Genomic DNA, 19,559 nt, shown 5'->3' with positions numbered 1-19,559 from the left:
CTGTGTACACATTATTTCTCCTAATTGAGATATAGGCTTGAGTTGTCCTCTGTTGAGTCCTTTGACACCACAGTGTAAGCAATCCTCATTGATTTCATTTGCTCATTTCTTTTTAATTGCATGGATTGTGTCCCAGTGTAACTGGATCTCCCCACAACCCACTAGTTCACGAGAATTCAAGCCAACATTTTTCCGTCCTCCAAGAAGGACTTTCTGTGAAGTCTGTGAGATTATGAAGACGAACACCCTGCCAGTGCTTTACTTTAAATGATACAGATATGCTTGGCAGAAACTAAGCTCGCAGGCTGCTTTCCTGCATGGTGTGGCCCTCAAGATGTGTAAATCCTTTACCTCTCTTACTGTAAAAACCCAGCAGTGTCACTCAACATCCACATGCTTTAATTATTCAGTGGACTTTAAAAATCCTCAAGTATGACATAAAAATATCGCACCTTTAAGTTACACATACGCACGCACACACACACACACACACACACACACACACACACACACACAGGCACTCAAAGTGACTGAGAATGAAGCATGATAGTCTCAGTAACAGACATGACAGGAACAAACAAGCTAGCTTGTGGGTTTCTGCCTGTCACAGCGCTGAAGGCTGGATGACTCACTCAGCCTAGTGGAAGTGATCTCCATATCCTCAGCATCATCAAGAACCAGTATATTTTCTTTCTAATTGCTACTGGCTGTGCAGAATCTGCAAAATTCTGCTTTTCTGTATGTGGCAGGAATGCTTATGCAGCTACACTTTAGATACGAGCAACATATCCTTTTCGTAATACTGTGAGTTACCACAGCTGATGGCCAGCTGTGTTTTATGTAGCTATGTTTATTGGCTCCACACACATGCACACTAAATATTAATCTTGCTATGTTTTGTCTTTGTTTTTTTTTTTTCATTTCTGGAAAGTATATTGTTGTGCACAATGACACATTGTTGTTTTACACAATTGCGCTTTTTAATTTTATGTTATATTGCATGGTTACGTACCTATTCAAGTTGCATATATATCTGAAGGAACAGTTTGACATTCAGGGTAACGCACTCATTCATTTTCTTGTGGGGGAATGAGAAGATTAACACCATTCTCATGTCTGAACAGAAAATATGAAACTACAGTGACCAGCCAGTTAGCATAGCTTAGCATAAAGACTCAACGCAGGGGGAAACAGCAGGTCTGGCTCTGTCTAAAGACATCCTCCTACCATCAATAAAGCTCACTAATCATAACATTATGTCTTGTTCGTTTAATCTGCGTCAAACAACAACAATTTGTGGTTTTACGGGACAGAGCAATGTTAGCGGTTTCTTACTTTTTGCCTCTTTATGCAAAGCTAAGCTAATTGGCTGCAGGCTGTAGCTTCGTACTGAACTCACAGGCATGACAGTGGCGTAAATCTACTTATCTAACTCTCTGCAACAAATCAAACAAGTATATTTCCCAGAATTTCCCCAAACCATTCTCCAAACCAGTGTAAAGTGTAAAGAGCAAAACAAAGACCTTAAATGCAGCACAGGGAAATAAATAGTTGTGCAGCTGTAGCTGTAGAGAAAAGTGATAATGTAAAACGACATGAGTTAATATGGGAAGAACAACTGACATGGTAATTAAGATTTACGATGAGCTAAAGTAGTCCAGACATAGCCTAAAGCCAATAAAGCAACAAAAAACGCCCTGTCAAGAAGTATTTGTTTCTGCTGTTATTGAGCTGAAGTCCAGCTGTGAGTGAATGCGAGAATGCCTGTGGAGACTCCCCAAAGACAGACAGATGTGTTGACAATTAGTCCTTTGTGATTTATTCACCTCTTGCAGCTGCAAACTGGAAAAAGTGTTAGCAATCTCTTTCGGCAGAATGTTTTGGCAGTGTTTGTGTTAGGACAGGAGGGTTTAAGATAAGACTGGAAGGGTGAGCAGTGAGCGTCTTCAACAAGAACATGAGCATTACAATGGATGTGTTTAAAAAGACTGTTTAACAAAGGTGAAGTTTGCAAGTTGTATCTTGTGAAGGATATTGATACTTTATCAAACCTGTTGATAATGATCGATGAGATCAAGCTGATTATTTCGTTCCCTCAGTTACTTTCCTTTTTGTTGTTTTAAATCATTAACGGTGTGAAACACCTGCAAGTCATTTTGTACTGTGGTGCTTAAAGTAAAACACAAATGCACCACTGTACTGTAGAACGCATTTGCAGAGACATAATGTGTTTGTAATCTCTCATTGCATGTCTGTGTTTCATTCACTGAGACTGAGCCCTTCAAAGAAAGGTCAGAGAGCTCAGAGGTCTGTTGGGACAAAAATTAATCCATGGCTTTACCCCAGTTAGTCTCTGTAGGGCACTTTTAGGACATGGATTGTTTTAAAACCATCTGCAGGTCTCCCAGTTCTTGGTCGTTAAAGGAGTACTCCACGAATGTAGCTTTGTACTTTTATAACAGTGTTGTACAAAGGATGGGCTGTTGGATTCAGCAAAAACAAAGATATTGTCTTTTTTAAATTCCATACATTCTTTGTCCTTGTCAAAAACAACAAACAAACCCAGTAAGAAATGCACACAGAATTTTGAAAAGTTGACTTAACACCTTTACCTTTACCTTTACCTATTATCCTTTTTTTAATTTCCCACTTTCAGTGTTCATACTGCATTTTGAACTGGCGTCATCTCCCAGAGGCATTTCATGATTAGCAGTTATACACTGTGATAGGTAAAAAAAAAAGAAATGGAAAAGCGACGGCAGCAACAGACACCATATCAAAGAGCCACACTGTGGTATTGAGGTGACACGTTCACTCACTGAACAAAGCTAGTGTAGTTTTCCTCTCAGCTTGTCAACCTTGTAAGCATGTAAACAAGGAACTGCATTCCTGATGCATGTGCAGTGACGCAGTGACGTCTCCTTGACACAGAGTTTGAGTTGTTTTTTTTTTTCTCGTTTGTTTTTGTTTGTTTCATTTTAACAGTTACAATTTAACAATTGTATTGTCTGCGTATAGAAAAACAATTGTTTAGAAAGGGACAAAAAAATTACCTCCTAAGGAATTTTGGTGATCAATAAAATAAAATATCAAAAGTGTTATCATATAAACCTTCTCTTTATTGTGACATTACTATTACAAGCAAAACATAGTAATGAAGGATTTCTCAACTGCGTTTACATTTTTGTCCTATGCACAGATTCCAGTGTCTTCATGACATGTAGAGTATGTACAGTTTATCATAGCCAGTTGTAGGAAAACCTTTGGGAAAATTATCTTATTCATAAACTGATTCTATAAAACATTTTTCAAGATGAGTGCAATTTTCAGTATGTGGACAAATGCCATCATCAGCAATGGAGTAATCAGTTGTCACCAGCAATTTATGCAGGTTGTCATCAACTTCTATTGTTGGATACATAATGTTTGTATGCAGTCATTTTGTCTAGTTTGCAATGGCAGATGGTGAAAGTTATTCTTTCCATTTTCATCACTGCAACTCTGAATCACTGGGCAGACATGCATCATGTCCATCATTTCCAATGCGACACAACTATCCCCCATTAATCCATATCAACACTGGAAGTGCAATTACAGTAATAACAAACAGTTGCGAAAGCTCAATGAAAATATAGAGCCAAGGCGATTTCTCAAATTGAAAAGTTAAAATGTTTTCAAAATGTATTTGAAAATAAGAAAATCCCTTTAATTCGCTTTTGAAATAAACTATTCAGTACATTAGTCAGTTCTCAGTCCGCTTTGTCATTGAAGAGATTAACAAACCATGAGTCACATCGGAGCTACCAGCTCACATAACTGGGAGAGTGATATGCCTTTAAATCCTTAAGACCAGGTCACACAAGTTGATTGTGAACACGCTCTAAGCCTGACTGGACCATTTCTCTACTGAATTCAGAATTTGAACAAGACTTGACACTTTGGTCCTCCCATTGACTCCAGAGCACTCATGCAGAGCCCAGTAAGATTTTTTATTCTTTGTGTTATATTTCACCAGCCTGGCTTATGCTTCATTTACAAATTCATATCTCAAGGAACTCAGCAGTGTATCTGGCATGTCAGTAAAGTTATAAATGAAGTGAAAGAGGACATAGACTCAATTTCTGGCAGCGTTATTCTTGTCAGTATTTTAATCTTTGTTGTTTCTCTGCAGTGGGTGAGAAACCAGACAGCACATATATTGTAACTGATTTTATAGGCACCTGCTCGGGATGAATCTAGTATTATGTGACAGAAATTGATCTTACAGTGGGTGTATTTATTGAACACTCCAGTGCCACTCATCACATTAACGTTGTACTGACTGTGCAGTGACCAAAAGTAAAAGCAGTTGTTTTTGACATACCACTGGGTTCAGAAACCTGGAGCAGAAATTCTCATGAAAGTTCATTAAACAGTCATGAAATTAAAAATGCTCCTGATAATTAGAAATACAGCGTATTTGTTTTCTCAGCATGTTCACAAAAAAGTTGGTGATTTCTCACAGATTCACACATGAATGACTGCCGTGTGCCCCAAGGGACTCTGCAGGTAGTTTATTGGAGTCTCTCCCAATCCCTTTGGGTGAGAAAAAATCAAAAAAAGGATTTTCCATTAGAAAATAACCAGGCATGCAGCCCTGCAGCCTGAAGCAAGAAGACAAAAAAAAAAAAGAAAAAAGTTGGCACCATGCAGCCAGCAGTAAATACATGCCAGTACAACCCTCTGTCTCAGTCAGTGGATAGATGGATAGATGGATGGTTGGACAAATTGATTGTTCATTTGTTAATATACAAGGCAAATTAATTATTTCATCATCACATGAACCTGGTGCCAAAACTAATATATATCAGTCAAGATTAATGACAGCTAAAAGGGGGAAACAGAAAAGCAAGTGAGGTTTGAGGTAGTAGTGGTCATAGTAAAGAGTAATGTCGAGAGGATGTAAATATAAATACCCTCAGACCATTAGCTTCTGTGTGCATACACCATTAGAAACCCTGCATTCAAAGGCATTTTGAAGTCAACCAGTGGGCAGTGCTGTAAGTACCAAAAACATTTTTATGAAAGTCACATATTTCTAAAATTCAAATCTGGCAATCAGTAGAAACACAGATATATAAGTCTGTGTCAAATCTGAATAGAATAAAAGGAAAAATAAGAATAAGAATATTTTCAAAACAAACTGCCTTTATTGTTTGCAAGCCTGAAAATGATGCACCCAGAATAATATCATTACTTGAACCTTTTTGAATGAAGTCTTGATCCTGGTCTCTTCTGAAAGATAACTCTTTGGAGTTTACATGTGCCATATTTACTGTTCTGTCTTCTATGCTGCTGTTCTAAGTGTAGTTTGTCATGATGAAGAGTGGCTTCAGCTAGATGCCATCTAAACTAGATAAGGCAACAACCCCCCTGACTGAAAAAACAGGGTCCACAACAAGTATCAGCTATAACACACTTGTGACAACACAGTGGTGACCGAATTAAATAGTAAAGGGTACAGATGGCACAGATGGTATGAGCTAAACATTGTGCAAAATTAAAACAGCAAAGCCTGTGCACTATAATATGCCATTTTACTTGCAGCCTCCTAATGATTTATGGTTAGAACTGATTAAAGTTTAAGATGCTTTTCATCAACAGCCCATCATTTTAAAAAGTGTTCCCGTATGTGACATAATTTCAGAAGTTATTTAAGCATGTGGAAGTAGCCCTCTCTCATAGCACTTCATATGGCTGACTCATATTCATAATCCATCAAATATTCATTAAGCTATATGAAAAATAGGTTGTCAGAACTTGACTGAGGATATCATTTAGGTCTTTCATGGAGTAAGTAACAGAAATGCTGCACATTTCTCCTTTACTCTCACTGAACTCCACGAAGGCTTTTTCTGCGGGAGCATTACAGCAGTACTCAGCTAAACATAGGCAGCCGAAGACTTCACAGGACTCACGCTGGCCCCCTGCAATGACCTCCAGCCAGCTCCTGATGGAAATCTAACCAAGCATCACGCCCAATTTGAGGCTCCAGAGTAAACAAACAGGAGTGCTCTTCAAAGGCACAGGCCACTAACAGACAGAAGAGTCTATCTGTAGCTTTATTCACTCAGCACAGGGTAACACCACAGGCCTGGCATACAACATATAAAACCTTACACATGGACATGTGTTTTTGGAAAAAGAAAAAAATTTGATTTTCTAGAAAATGTCATTTATTGTAGTTCTGAATGTCTGTGGGGGGAAATGAAATACGCTTCATTATAGTAGTATAATAAACAAGAACACATTTCCTATCTCACACATGATACCCACCTGGCTAATCAGTAGCAAGATGCATATTCTTTTTTTCAGATTAAAATTACATTGATGTTGCAGTTGTAGCCATGAAAAATGTAATTTCATGCATTAATCACCGAATTTTAATAGGACTAGGAAGTTAAACCCCAATGCTAATATGCATCATTCCTCAAATTTTGGCCAAAAGCTGAGCATTTGTGTCAGAGATGTGATCTGTGTATATGACCTGTAAGAAAAGTGCATATGTTTGTGGATGATTTGACAAGTCTAATTTCAAACTTTTGCCCATTAGTAATTCTTTGGAGCAAGTTTTTATGAGTGGATCTCCTTTGTCTCCTTTATGTTTTTTTGTACGTACGAGAAAGGTGCTGCAATTTAAATTCTATGCACAAAATGAAACAATGCGTAAAAGGTACAGAAGAAGGAGAGGTAGAAACAGTAGCTGTTTCTACCTCTTTTTTCAATGAAGTTATGTTGCAGTGTAGCTGTATCTCAGACAGGGCCCCTGGATATTATTACAACTTAATTCAGTGTTAATTGACAATACCAGGTTTGCGCATTAATCTTTATGCTTTTAATTCACCGCACTTCAGCCAGGCTAGTGCTCTCTCTTATGTACTCACTTGTCCTCTAAATCACTCCCCTCAGTCAAGCGGGTGAGCTTAATATCCTGCCCTGTCAATAGCCTCTAAGAGTAAGGAGACTTTATGTTCCTTAGGTCTCCTGACAGGCATTCTGAAATGCTGGCCTGAGGGCAGGGGCTCAAACTCATTCTGCAAGGGCTGGTCAGGACAATCTTGAATGGTATTGGATTTCCTCAGTGCCAGCCTCCACTGTAATTGCAACTGTAACTGTTCAGCTGTAATTGTGAGAGTTATGCCTCACTTACCCCAATTATCTTATTTGTCAATTCTAGATGGCTCTTAAGGTTTTCAGACTGAGCAAGTTAAAGTTTCCACACAGGGCTACAATGCACAATACTACTGTAAAACAGGCTCAGTAACTGTTCTGCAGAGCAGTCCCTGCAGTACAAGTGTGCAGCTTTTACACCTAAGATAAGGGTTCATGTTCTGTCTCCTACCATTGGTTTCCTTCAACCAGTGCAGCAATCTTTTAACCATAACTAAGTAGTTTCAGTTGCCTAAACATAATCATACCTGCACCACAGGGCGGTAGATGAGAAAATACCTGGGAGTCATGTTGTTATGGAAGGCACTGACAAAATGACCTGTTTTGTCAGTTATGTACAAGGACCTCTTGCCCTGATTTTGTTGAAGTGCTCAGTAGTGCTCTCAAAGTCCCAAATCTTCTCCCAGCTCACTGGTGATGTTTTGCAACTGAATTGTGTGTGTTCTATGCTGAAACAATAAAAAAATCAATAGCAATGGAAAAAATAGCTGATGATGTTTGACTGTAGTTTCCTTATTGTCAACAGAAGTGATCCCATTAGCAGGTATTGTCTGTGTAGCCTCTGTACCATAGACATCCATTGTTGTTGTTGCATTGGTGAATATGATATAAATTACATTATTATAATGAACCTTGGCACTGTCACTTCTTTTTAGTTGATCCCACATACACCTACACTTTCCTGTGACTGTAAATGCTCACTATAAAATCTGCAGCTGAAAAGGGTCCCTATCGAAAACATTACAGTGCCTAACTGTTTTAATTTATTTATTTATTTATTTTTTTTTTTTAAATATAATAATATATTTGTGATTTTAAAGACTTCCATGTTCAGGAGGAACCAACAGGCTAAAGCAACTGGTTTTGGTCTTTGATGTGTTGACAAAGATATAGAATATTTCCATTTGTTAAATATTTTATATAAATATTAATCACATTATGAGTCTTGTTTTCATTTCCTCATCTGCATTAATCAATCAGGCTCAACTTGTGACAATCTTAGAGTCAGAATCCATGTCCTCCAGCAAAAAGGTCCCGATTACAGACGACACAGCAAGTTTGATCACCTACGATCTCATGATTTACACCGCCTTTCTGCTACTGCTGAAGACTCTGAGTTCCCTTTTGTAGGGAGCAGCCCCACAGGGGCAAATAGGCTTTTCCTGATTGGTCCACATCCCTGCAAATGCTAGTGCACACAGAGACAGAGGCTTCTTGATATTACTGCCCTTCCACTTAACCAGTGCTAACCCCTCAAACAAGGCTTGGTGGACTTTTAATTACTTTTTTGTAAGACAAGATAGAGTATAATGAAAATGTCAAACACATTATCTTCACCGCTGACTTCTCCCAGCCTGACACGATCAATAGCACCATCCCTCTGTATGAACATATTAATATCAGAATGTTTTAATGAAAATGAAGAGTGGCAGCTGGGTGGGTAGGCTAATCTGTTTAGGAATCGATTCATGCCAAGACTCATTCAGAATAATAAGGTCATGGTCCCTGTGTTTGGTTTGTTGTTTTGTTTTGCTTTTTTGTTTCTCTGGATTTTTTTGTTTGTTTTTTGTTCCTATTTTTTGTTCTTATTGTACCTCTTTATTAATTGCAAAGAAGATTGTTGATGAAGACATGATTAAATATGATGTGAGAAGTTTTAGTAAGAAGAAAACAACAAATACGATAGTGTAATGCCTGATTCCATCATTTGCCAACAGACGTTTTTAAGTGATGTGTAATGGTAAAGCTTAGTGTTTGCATGTTTTAGTGTCTCATGAAATTCATGGTTGACAGATGTAATTAAGTGCCTGGGATGTTATTAAAAAGTTATTACCAGCATGAAACATAGACATGAATTTATGAATTTATTGATTACTTTCACAATTAGAAATACTAATGCAAATGGATGAATAAATCAGAAGTCATGCCATTCTCTATCTGAAGCACTTAGCATATGCTAATCAATAATTTGTTTTATGTATAAGTTCCTTTTAAGCTTGCCACAGTGAAATTTAATTTTCATTTGTTGCTGCACATACAAGGAGTTCCTCTCTTTCTTACACTGTGTGTGTGTTTGTGTGTGTGTGTGTGTGTGTGTGTGTGTGTGTGTGTGTCTGTTCTGTGTCTGTTTTGACATGTGTCCTCTGTGTTATGACAGATGCTATGTTACTGGTGGCAGACAGACTGGAGGGACCCTTCAACATTGAAGCAGTTATAGAACCAATTGACATCAAGATCTCTGAGGCTATCATGACCATGCAGGACAACAGCATGCAAGTGTCGGCCAAGGTACTGTATCCTGAACTAGCTTTGTTTGCCATGCTTTGATAATTTTTGTTATGAAAGACATGATACTTATGATACACATTGAAACATTGTTTACATAAAGTGATTATTGCAAAAAATAAATAGATAAATCCACCTGATGATCATGATGTGGCTGAAAATACTACTATGCTGTAAGCCGTTAAAAGAATCAATATAATGCGGAAACATTTTTGCATGAATGTATGTATCACAAAAGACAGGATGTGTTCTGTTTTTCAATATTCAACCAAACTGATATATGTATAGCCTTAATCAAACCAGGATAGGAAAGCTGGTCTACATGTTTTCATGTTTTGTTTTGGCAAATCAATTTAATAGTATATAAAGATGTTTTTAGGAGACAGGTGACATGCAAGAGAAATAAATAATTTCCTCTCTAGCCTCTTTAGACTTAAAATTACTAAACAGTCTTTGGAATAGTTTTAAATTTGAAGAAGCACATGCAGGATATTATCACACACAGAATAGTTTTTTTCTTGTCAGAAGGCAGAATTTTTAGTTCAATTTATAATTCTGATCCTTTGGTATATTCCGGCCTATCTTCAGAGACGGAGTTACAAAGGTCAGTGTGAATTAAATGTTCCATTCTTTTCCATATCAAGAGGGCTGCAATTTACAACTTTACCCATTGTCTATGCACTTGACGCTCCTTTCCCTGCAAGGTTGTGCTGGGTTGACAGATTGCTCTGAGATTCCAATCTTTTCCCCATGTTCACATTCTAACCATATGTCACCCTTTCCCAGTCGCCACGCTTTGCAGAGTGCGTCAGGCCACATTGCACTGTACCTTCATTCCTGCAGCACGGACCTGTTAAAAATCGGTTTGCTTGTGTGATGTACAGGATTGTGGAATTGTAATCATAGTGAAGAAGTGATAAATATTAGAGGGAAGACAGCCTGGTGTCATGACAGTCATGTAGCACATTAGAGTGCTCCATCACATACTGAGCCAGGGGCCAGCAGACATGCCAGACAGGAATGCTAATGAGCTATGCTGTTTGGAGGCCTGTTGTTTGGGCCCTAAGAGCCTGTAGAGACCAAGCCATCTGAAAACAATCTATTCTCACAATGAACCTCTGTGAACTACACATTGATTAGTGTAAGGTTCAAATAATAATAGATCTCCATTTCTATTTTTGTCTCTATACAACAGCAGAAGTTTGATAACTTAAATTTCTATGTTTTTCTTAGAAGACAGCAATCTCTGATATATACTGTATAGGTATCACTAAGCAGCCTAATACAAAATAAACTGTAGGTATCACTAAGCAGCCTAATACAAAATAAACTATAGGTATCACTAAGCAGCCTAATACTAAGAAAATACTGTATGTTATTGGGCAAATAAAGAGCTTGGTTATATTACATTTTTGCATTGGTTGCACTTTACACCAAAAAAGGGTTTTGACCAAGAAACGCTTCTCAAACACATTTCTTTTTGAAGTTACTATGTCATACTGTAACAATGGCTTCAAACCGCAAGCGAGCAACAACATATCAAGGGTTAATTCACTTTTTTGCTGCCAATATGACACTTCCTGGAAGAGCAGACTTGTGCACTGATAGACAGCATTGGTTCCAGGCTGGCTCAATATAGTTTTCTATCTCAAATCACACACCAGGAGAGAAGCTGTGAGCAAATTGACAGAGGCTTTTCAAGGGAAAAATGTCAGTGGTGTAGGCAAAGTACAACTTTTGGGGGATCAAAATGGATGTGTATTTTACAAAAGAAAGACTTAGCTCTGGCTCAGTGCAGAGTTCATGCAGCTGCTGACAACCTGCTTTCTAACTGCTCAGGACTGCAATGAGAAGCTCACATCTTATGATAATAAGAAATATTGCTTTCATGCTGCAAAACCTGCCAATTTCCTTTTTAGACACTGACCCGTTTGTATCCTCTTTCACTGTTTCCTCGTGTCTGTCGCCCTCTCCGTGCTCATTTTAGGTTTTTCAAGGGTGTGGCCAACCAAAGCCAGCAGGAATAGGCAGGTCTGCGCGTGGCATCTCAGATGTATTCAATACTCGCTTCAGACCCTACACTCCTGAAGAGAGGCCAACCACAGCAGCTGGAACAAGCCTGGATAGACTGGTACGTACATACAGTAAGAGAACCTATAATGTTAACTGGGATGGTAATTATAAAGATAAATGGTTAAATAAAAGAGAAAAAATAAATAGAATACCATTCAAACTGTAGATGCAATTTTGATTTGAATTTATAGTGTTACATAGCAAAAAATAGTGAAATATTAATCATGATGATATTAAGTAGAAATTTAAAGTAAGGTCCTTACAGTGAGGACTGAAAAGATAGATCTTGGGTGAGATCATTTGTATGAGACAACCACACATTTGGCTTTTTACTTTACAGTCAAATTAAGGCAGAAGCAGCCAATGTATGATCATTTTATTAAAGTCTGAATTCTCCCAGCACAGGATGCTGAACATTTTCCCTTTCTCACTCAATACTTTTTTTTTAATATTATTGGTGGAAGCAGACCTGTAGGCTGCTTACTGAGCTTAAGGTCGACTTATCAGGGCTCAAGTCCAAAGGCCAGAAAACAATTGGTCTTGAAAGAAAAATGTCATGATAAATCCATGCCTATATAGTCCATATAGAGCCCAGGTGCTGCACTGCAGTACTTAGAGTTTTTTTAAATTAACTCTAAGTACTTTAAATAAAAATAAAAATAAAAATAAAAATAAAATCACCAAACGTATTATTAGGATGTTGTGTATATTACTGCTGGGAAACCTTTAGAACCAAGAGTTTTCTCAGAAAATTACCAGTTCCAGTTAAGTTGAGAGTCAGTCTTGAAGAGTCTAAAACTAATTCACCCACAGGATTATGAAAAATCCTAAGACATTAATTGTGGCTATAAAAAGATCTGCTGCACCAGTCTGCCTATGTTGAGAGCCAGCATACAGAGGAACACAGAAGTCCTCACTATGACAAGATGTTATACTGGGCACTGCAAGCTAACACCTGTGCATCTTTACCCTTTTACTACAAAATATTTTCTTCTGTGTATAAGCAGAGATAATGAGTTATATGTATTATAACAACCTGTGGCATTGTACACTGTTAATTATTCCTGAGAAAAATGTTGTTGTCTTGACAAACTTTTGTAGAATTTCCCCTTTAATGTAATGTTGAGGGACAGTAATGTTTTAAACAGATTACGCTGAAAGACATTTCAGTGGAATGACAACAGTATATCAGAACATGGATTGGATATTATTAAAACATATTTTCTATGTTGTCAATTTATCTTTTGGCCAATCCATTGAACAAATGCTTCTTCATGTAATCCTTGAACAATTGGCAAATAAAATCTTGTCCTTTTAAATAAAAGGTATACTGGATAATCCTCCGCTGTATAAATTGTTTGACAGGATTAAAATGGAAAATATGCAGGAGCAGAGAAGTAGATTAAAGGCTGCGGAGAATATTATGTCTGTCTTTATAAGTCGTCTGCACTCCCAAAACTCAAGCTGTAATTTTAAGAAAGAAGCAAAGCCCCAAACCCTTTAAAATGTTATTCATCAACTCAGCATATCTTTACATACAGGTCTAGTTTGAAAAATCTTAACCTAACCTCCCACTTTGCCTCATAACATACACATCAAAAGGAATGCAAAAGGTTAAAAAAAATGACTAAAAGTCAAAAGCACGTTTAGAGAAACTCCACAGGTTTCAGTATGGTTAATAATTCATTTTTACATGCTCTCAAGCCAACTTCTCATAAAAGATTAGGAAAAAAAACTGAGTTGGGTTGCTCAGGGTAAGACTTCTAATTCACTTGATGGCATCTCAGTCATCTTACTCAGTATTTGCACTTTTCCTTGTGTAAATTTATGAAGGAGCTTAGGTCCATACTGAAATACATTTGCGCTAGACAGAAAAGCATAAAGTAAGTATGCATATCCTGCTAAGCCGAGATGACTGCATTGAGTACAATAAATACTGTTATTGGACCACTTCAGACTAATTCTCCTTGTGATGCTGCTGTTTGTATGCAGGTCCTGATCTTTGCATTGATCAGACATGAAAGCAGCACATTTGAAACTGATTTCACAGTACAGATTTCATTGTGAATAAAGTGGTTTGAGGTACTAAAGCTCATAGTGAGATGAAGCTGGTGGATGGAATATTTCAGTGGCATCATTTATCATTTAACTTTTTGCTTCACTAACTACTAACGACATGCTTTCGCTCCTATTCACTCTCCCCTCTCTCTCTCTCTCTCTCTCTCTCTCTCTTTCTCTTTCTCTCTTTCTCTCTCTCTCTCTTTCTCTCTCAGTCCCTCTGTTTCTCCGATGTCCAATTAAATCTCTTTCTTCTTCATTTCTCTGCTGCTCCCAGAGGGTTGTCTGGAGGACAATGCAACACAGTGTAAGCCTTCCATTCCTTCTCTTACTTTCACCAAGTCATCTGTCTTGTGGTGTTTTAATCAACCTGCCCATAGAGCTCCACTTCTTTACATTATTCAAAGTTGATATTGATTGCTTGTTTGTGATATGGCTGTTTATTTACTTTGGCTGAATTATTTGCCTCTCTCTCTAGCCTGCAACTGAACTAAAATCAGCAGAGGTCAATATTTATAATGGTCTTCCTTCATTTCTTATTTTGCCTTACAGCAACAAGGTTGTGAGTTTGAATCTCTGCCATTCTTCCTTCTGTTTTAATTTTGCATTTTCCTTTTGGGTTTCCTTCGGGTTTTTTTTCCATCAATCAAAGACATGCAGCTCAGGTTGATGGAAGACTTTAAAGGGTTTTTTTCCCCCGTGCTTACTAAGATAAGCTTGCGCACCAGCAGAGGCCAGAGTATGTTCTCCTGTTATTGCTTGATAAAACAAATTCACTGAACCTGTCAGCTGGCTATCATTCAAAAGGAGGAAATTAGGGATTTTATCAAGCAAAGTTTCTTCTTAATCATATCTTTTATCAATTTTAGTAAATGTTATGATGATGACCTTCTGCAGTACTTGTGATCAAACAGATCGGTTACACCAGCTCTAAACACTGTAACTATATGGCCACTCAGAGAGCGGACTACCTTGCCAAGGCCAATGTAAAACAACCTACACTAGAAAAAATTCTGGATCCACCCCAAACTGTAATGGATTCTGCCCTGGTCTATGCCCCATACCTCCACCAAGATTGGTTAAAATTGGCTCAGAACTTTTTGTGTAATCCTGCTGACAAACAAACAAACAAACAGTCACAGGTAATAGCATAATCCCTTTGGTGGAGGTAATAACACAAACACACTGTTTACATTTTATCAGAGTAAGTAAGAAAATGCTTGTGACTGCCTGTTCAAGGTCAACATTGTATTTATTACATACATACACAATTACACAAGTACACTTGTAGTGAAATGATTGGCACAGTAGCATGCACCCACTATGCCTGTACTACATACATATGGTGTCACAGCAATATATATTTCACACAGAGATTTATATTTACTAAATCACAGGGCAAAATCAGTCTTTTGTTCAGTTTACTCTCACACATTCAGTGAGTGAAGAAAATGTTAAAAGGTGCAGTTCAGTGGTGGGATTAGCTTCAGTAACAGAAACAAGGAGCAAGGTTTAGTGAATATGAATGTGATTGCCATTGAGCATTGAAGTTTATGAATGACTGTAAAGCGCTCAGTCATTAAATCTTAAATCCATTTGTAGCATGTTTGAGTCTGAGCCCATTTTTGGATGATTCGTGCAGATTTATCTCCAACAGCACAGTCTGTCTTCTGCATCTCAGATAAGAACTGAAGTAGATACAAGTGTTTACATACTGTCTAATCCACTTCCTTTTCCAGCTCACTGCTCAATGATTTAAAGCTGAAAGATGTCTGTCTTGGTGGGCCTCGTGGTTTCTCTGCTTCATATGGACAAAATTTACTGTGCACACACATAGTAGAATACTAATAATTTAATAAATAATTTCTCCATAAAAAACATCAGTTTTTATGCCTCTGCGAGAGCCATGGCCAGAACCATATATTTTTATCCAACCAACCCATTCTCACAAACACGTTAAGGAAATTTCTTCAAATTTGGCACAAATGTTCACCTGGACTCAAGGATGAAATTATTAGAACTTGGTGGCCAACGGTTAAAGGACAAGATCACTGTGACCTCACAAAACACATTTTTGGCCATAACGGAAGAATTAATCCTTTTATTAAACTCATTCAGAGTCATCACTTTAAGTCTGGACAGACATGCATGTAAACTGGAACTTGACTGGTTGGCTGAGGCCCAACCGTGAGGCGGAGATTGTAGCTATTTGATTGCCTTTAAGTATTTTGCTGTGTCTGCTCACTGTCTGTCTACATAGCACTGATCAGAAGCAGTCATGTTTAAAAAATCTAGTTTGTGTGCATATGGTGTGTTGTTTTCTGGCATCGTGACTTGTTTAAAAATCATAAACCTGATGGCAGCACGCACAGGCTGTGATGATTCATTAAAACGATGGCTTTTTAATGTCAGCTACAAATCCACTGCTAAATCTGAAAATTAGAAATGACTGTATTAGGAACTGACTGTGGTTACATTGTACAGTATTGTGGCTCATCTCAGGGTGTGTTACAATTTTCGCCATATCTTTGGCATGTCTCTAGGAACTGCATTGGATTGGCAGGTCCACCTTGGTCCAGAGGATTTACAGTGCGTTGCTTTTGGACATTTTCTAACCCTAACCCTAACCCATTTTTTCAGACCTGATGGACACAATTTGCATTAAAATGTGGGATTTTTCTCTCTTGGAATCTTCACTGATTTGTTCATTAACTTCTGTCAAATGTTCGTATGAATTGGAATTCAGCAGTACCTATAGTTGTGTTGTTTGGCGAATTTCAAACAATACAGAGTTGAATCAGTCTTTTAAAATGTCTGCGAGTGAATGATGATCACAGGGAATCATAAAGAAATGGTAAGACCACAAGCCAAGAGCCGTGAAGTTCCTCCTCCCAAGTCAAACTCACAGCATATACACATAAAACATTTACTTACATTAGTTTTTCTTAGCTTTTAAAAGTAATATTTGTCTGTGACGCTATAGTAGTATACAGTAATTCATTTAGTGTGGGGAATAGCAATGATTGGGGGCTGGGGGTGGATGAGTAGGAGAAAGTTCTACTGAAAAAAAAAAAAAGTCAGAGCAGCTCATTAAAAAAATGTAAAAAATGACTGTGAACTAGTTCATTTTTGGAACTGTGAACTAACTTCAAAATTAAAGATTGTGAACTATGAACATAAACAAGTTCATTTTAATCTGTGTGATTTGAACTTTGAGCTAACGCCTGTGAAGTGTGAACAATACTGACTGTGGATCGTAATAAGCTCCTGGTGCCAACAACCTTTGGGGTTGTTTTATGTGGAAGAACAGTCTCAGTGAAAGTGTTGAGTATACAGTGTAGTATTTGAGTATATCCTCCACTCTGTGTTCCATATTCACATTTATATTCTGAGAGAGTTGAGAGGTCCAAACCTTGGGTGTACAAAAACATTTACATTTTTCATTTATTTTGCCAGTGATGAGCAGATGTCTGATGAGATACTTCTGATAGAAATGACTTTGCTCTTGTTCAGTTTAAACTAACACTGCTGACAGGACATTACTTTCAATTTCTCCATTACACAAATGCGTGCAGGAAAAACATAATGGATGTTCCAAAGGGATTCCATTATTGATTTATTTGACCAATTTTGAAATATTTTGAGCTTCTCTAATGGGTTGTTTGTTGTTGAGCACTGTTGAAATGGGGATGCATTTGGAAAGAAAGTAAATCAGTCATTAACACTGGTCAGGCCTTTCTCCACGCTCCATTTCACGTTGTTTTAGCAGAGTGCCAGGGCTGGGAAACGATCTGGCAACAACTATTTTTCTTAGGAAGTGAAAAGTGTAGAATAAATGATCAGTGTTTCATTTCTTCAATCACTGTAATCCAGTGTTGATAGGAAGCACCTATAGATAATTTGGTGTGCATTTTTTTATTGTGGTCACACAATACTAAGAGGACTAAAAGGTTTTATGGAGATTTAAGGAAACACACTGTGAATTTGAATCCGTGAAAAGAAACCAAGGGATGAGCATCCTTCAGATTCTCAATGGGAGCAGAAATCACTATTCCCATATGAAAGTTTCTCCCTGCCAGAGTAATCAGTCACTGAGAAATCGCTCCGCCCTGTGCACTTGCAGACACAAATGCCAATTATGACCAATGGTAACATGGCCAAATTGGTTAAATCCATGAGTCATGCCATAAAATGGATCCGGTTACAGCCCAGAATGAAATTCTGGCACGGGCTCCAAATCTGTTCTCTACAGTTTTTCTCTTTAAAATGTCTGTGCAGATCGGCAGGCGAAAATGGAACAAATGTTAAGGCTGGTTAATCGCACTGGCATGCTAATTCAGTACACTGGGCATGCTGAGTTAATGTTTCAGCAGCAGAAACAACCACAATTTGTGAGTGCTGTTGGGGTTTCTAAGCTCTATATAATATTGTACTGACAAAGATCTGGTAAATAAGGCATTGCACACTTGGTGGTGTCAGAACTTGACTATACTTTCAATTAAAATGACCATGGCTGTTGGACAATGGAAGAGTGCAAGCTATGCCCCTAGAGAATTTATATGTAAGATACCTGTGATTAAAATAGGTTATGTATTGTGTAGGGCTGTCATGATATCAGATTTTCATTTGACGACCAAAAAATTTTACAGTAATGATATTAGATTTCATCACTGTACCTTCCACTGAATCAATCAATCCCAACCGCACTGATGCTCTTTTTCTCCCTCTATACGCTATTTTTGTCTGCACAGTAACTCTGCTGTGGGTGTACTTATTATTGTTATTATGGAGCAACATGTTCCCATGTGTTTCAGATAGAGGTGTGAAGTTGCAGGCTTTGGGCTGAGAGAAGTGAGAGCCAGAGATTGCTGTTGTGACCCCACTCAGCTCCATTGCTATAGTATTGTGTGTATGAGAGGAACAACCACACAACCACACTGACAACAAATTGGATGGACGTGTTCTGTCAGTGGGGTGGTTTCACTGTGTTGTTTTGGTGGCCACAAAAGGGAGGAAACCTGCTGCCAAGGCTTTTTTCATGCAATGCTCAGTGTAGATTTAATAAAAACGTTTTTTTTTTTGCTGGGCTGTTTTAAATATTCATATGATACCTAATACTGATGAGTTTAAAATAATGGGATGGTGTGAACTGGTGTTGTCTCAGTATACACCTTCATGGCTTAATGGATGGTGATCAGTTCGTCTGTCCAGAGGCAATTCTGTCTGTCAAAAGAGATGGAAATCTGTCAGAGATTGATGTGTAATCAACCTTGCTCGTTCAACAGTGACCTGTCTCTGAAAATGAATTAGGATTCATGTACATGGACGGATACAACAGATCAATGTAGGCCTACCACCTTGTGACTCCGCAGTGTTTAAAGGTAATTTATCACTTAACTCATTACTCTCATGCCTTCCCCCACCTCCTCACAGTAAATTTGGAGTAGTTTTCTCTTTTACATCTTCTGAAGTTAGACTTTTATGTCTTGCCTCTTTTGTTTCATGGTCATAGTCTCTTTCTTGTGTTGGTGCCTAATCTCCACACTTGCATAAAGATGTCTCTTCACATAAAACAGTCTTTTCTTTTCCTCCAGTACTTACATGCTTCGCTAAGTTAGCGGCGCACACACTCATGGAAAATGTTTTAAACAGTGAAATATTCTTCATGGATGTGGTTGTTGGAAGATGCAATGCTCCATTCTCTCACCAAAACACATAATTGAGCATAAATGTGGCCTTGAAAAGGAAGCCAGTGTCAGTGTTCTTGTTTCGGCTGAAAAAGAAAAACTCTACGCAGCGCTAAACAACTACTGTGGTGCACAGCTGTATGGGATATGTGCACAGTATGGTTCACACAGCAGGGAAACATGCTTATAAATTACAAAAACGTGGTGATGTTTTGTTGTTCGATAGCTTCGAGCTCCTCTGCCTGG

General features: G+C 38.0%; 1 protein-coding gene across 2 annotated transcripts in view; it reads left to right on the top strand.

Moving 5' to 3' along the window:
• The window catches only part of gpc6a (glypican 6a), a 128,938-nt gene that overhangs the window by 84,274 nt on the left and 25,105 nt on the right, over positions 1–19,559 (top strand). Inside the window, exons 5-7 of one of the 2 annotated variants that reach the window (XM_071489128.1) lie at positions 9,368–9,498; positions 11,483–11,626; positions 13,904–13,933. In XM_071489128.1, coding sequence (XP_071345229.1) covers positions 9,368–9,498; positions 11,483–11,626; positions 13,904–13,933 — 305 coding nt within the window. The remainder of the gene's footprint in view (positions 1–9,367; positions 9,499–11,482; positions 11,627–13,903; positions 13,934–19,559) is intronic. The other variant, XM_071489129.1, reaches the window with a different exon arrangement.

This window comes from Trachinotus anak, unplaced genomic scaffold, assembly GCF_046630095.1.
Source record: "Trachinotus anak isolate AG129_WGS33_773 ecotype Australia unplaced genomic scaffold, CSIRO_AGI_Tana_v1 ptg000011l, whole genome shotgun sequence".
NCBI lineage: Eukaryota > Metazoa > Chordata > Actinopteri > Carangiformes > Carangidae > Trachinotus > Trachinotus anak.
This window is presented reverse-complemented; position numbering and strand designations above follow the sequence as displayed.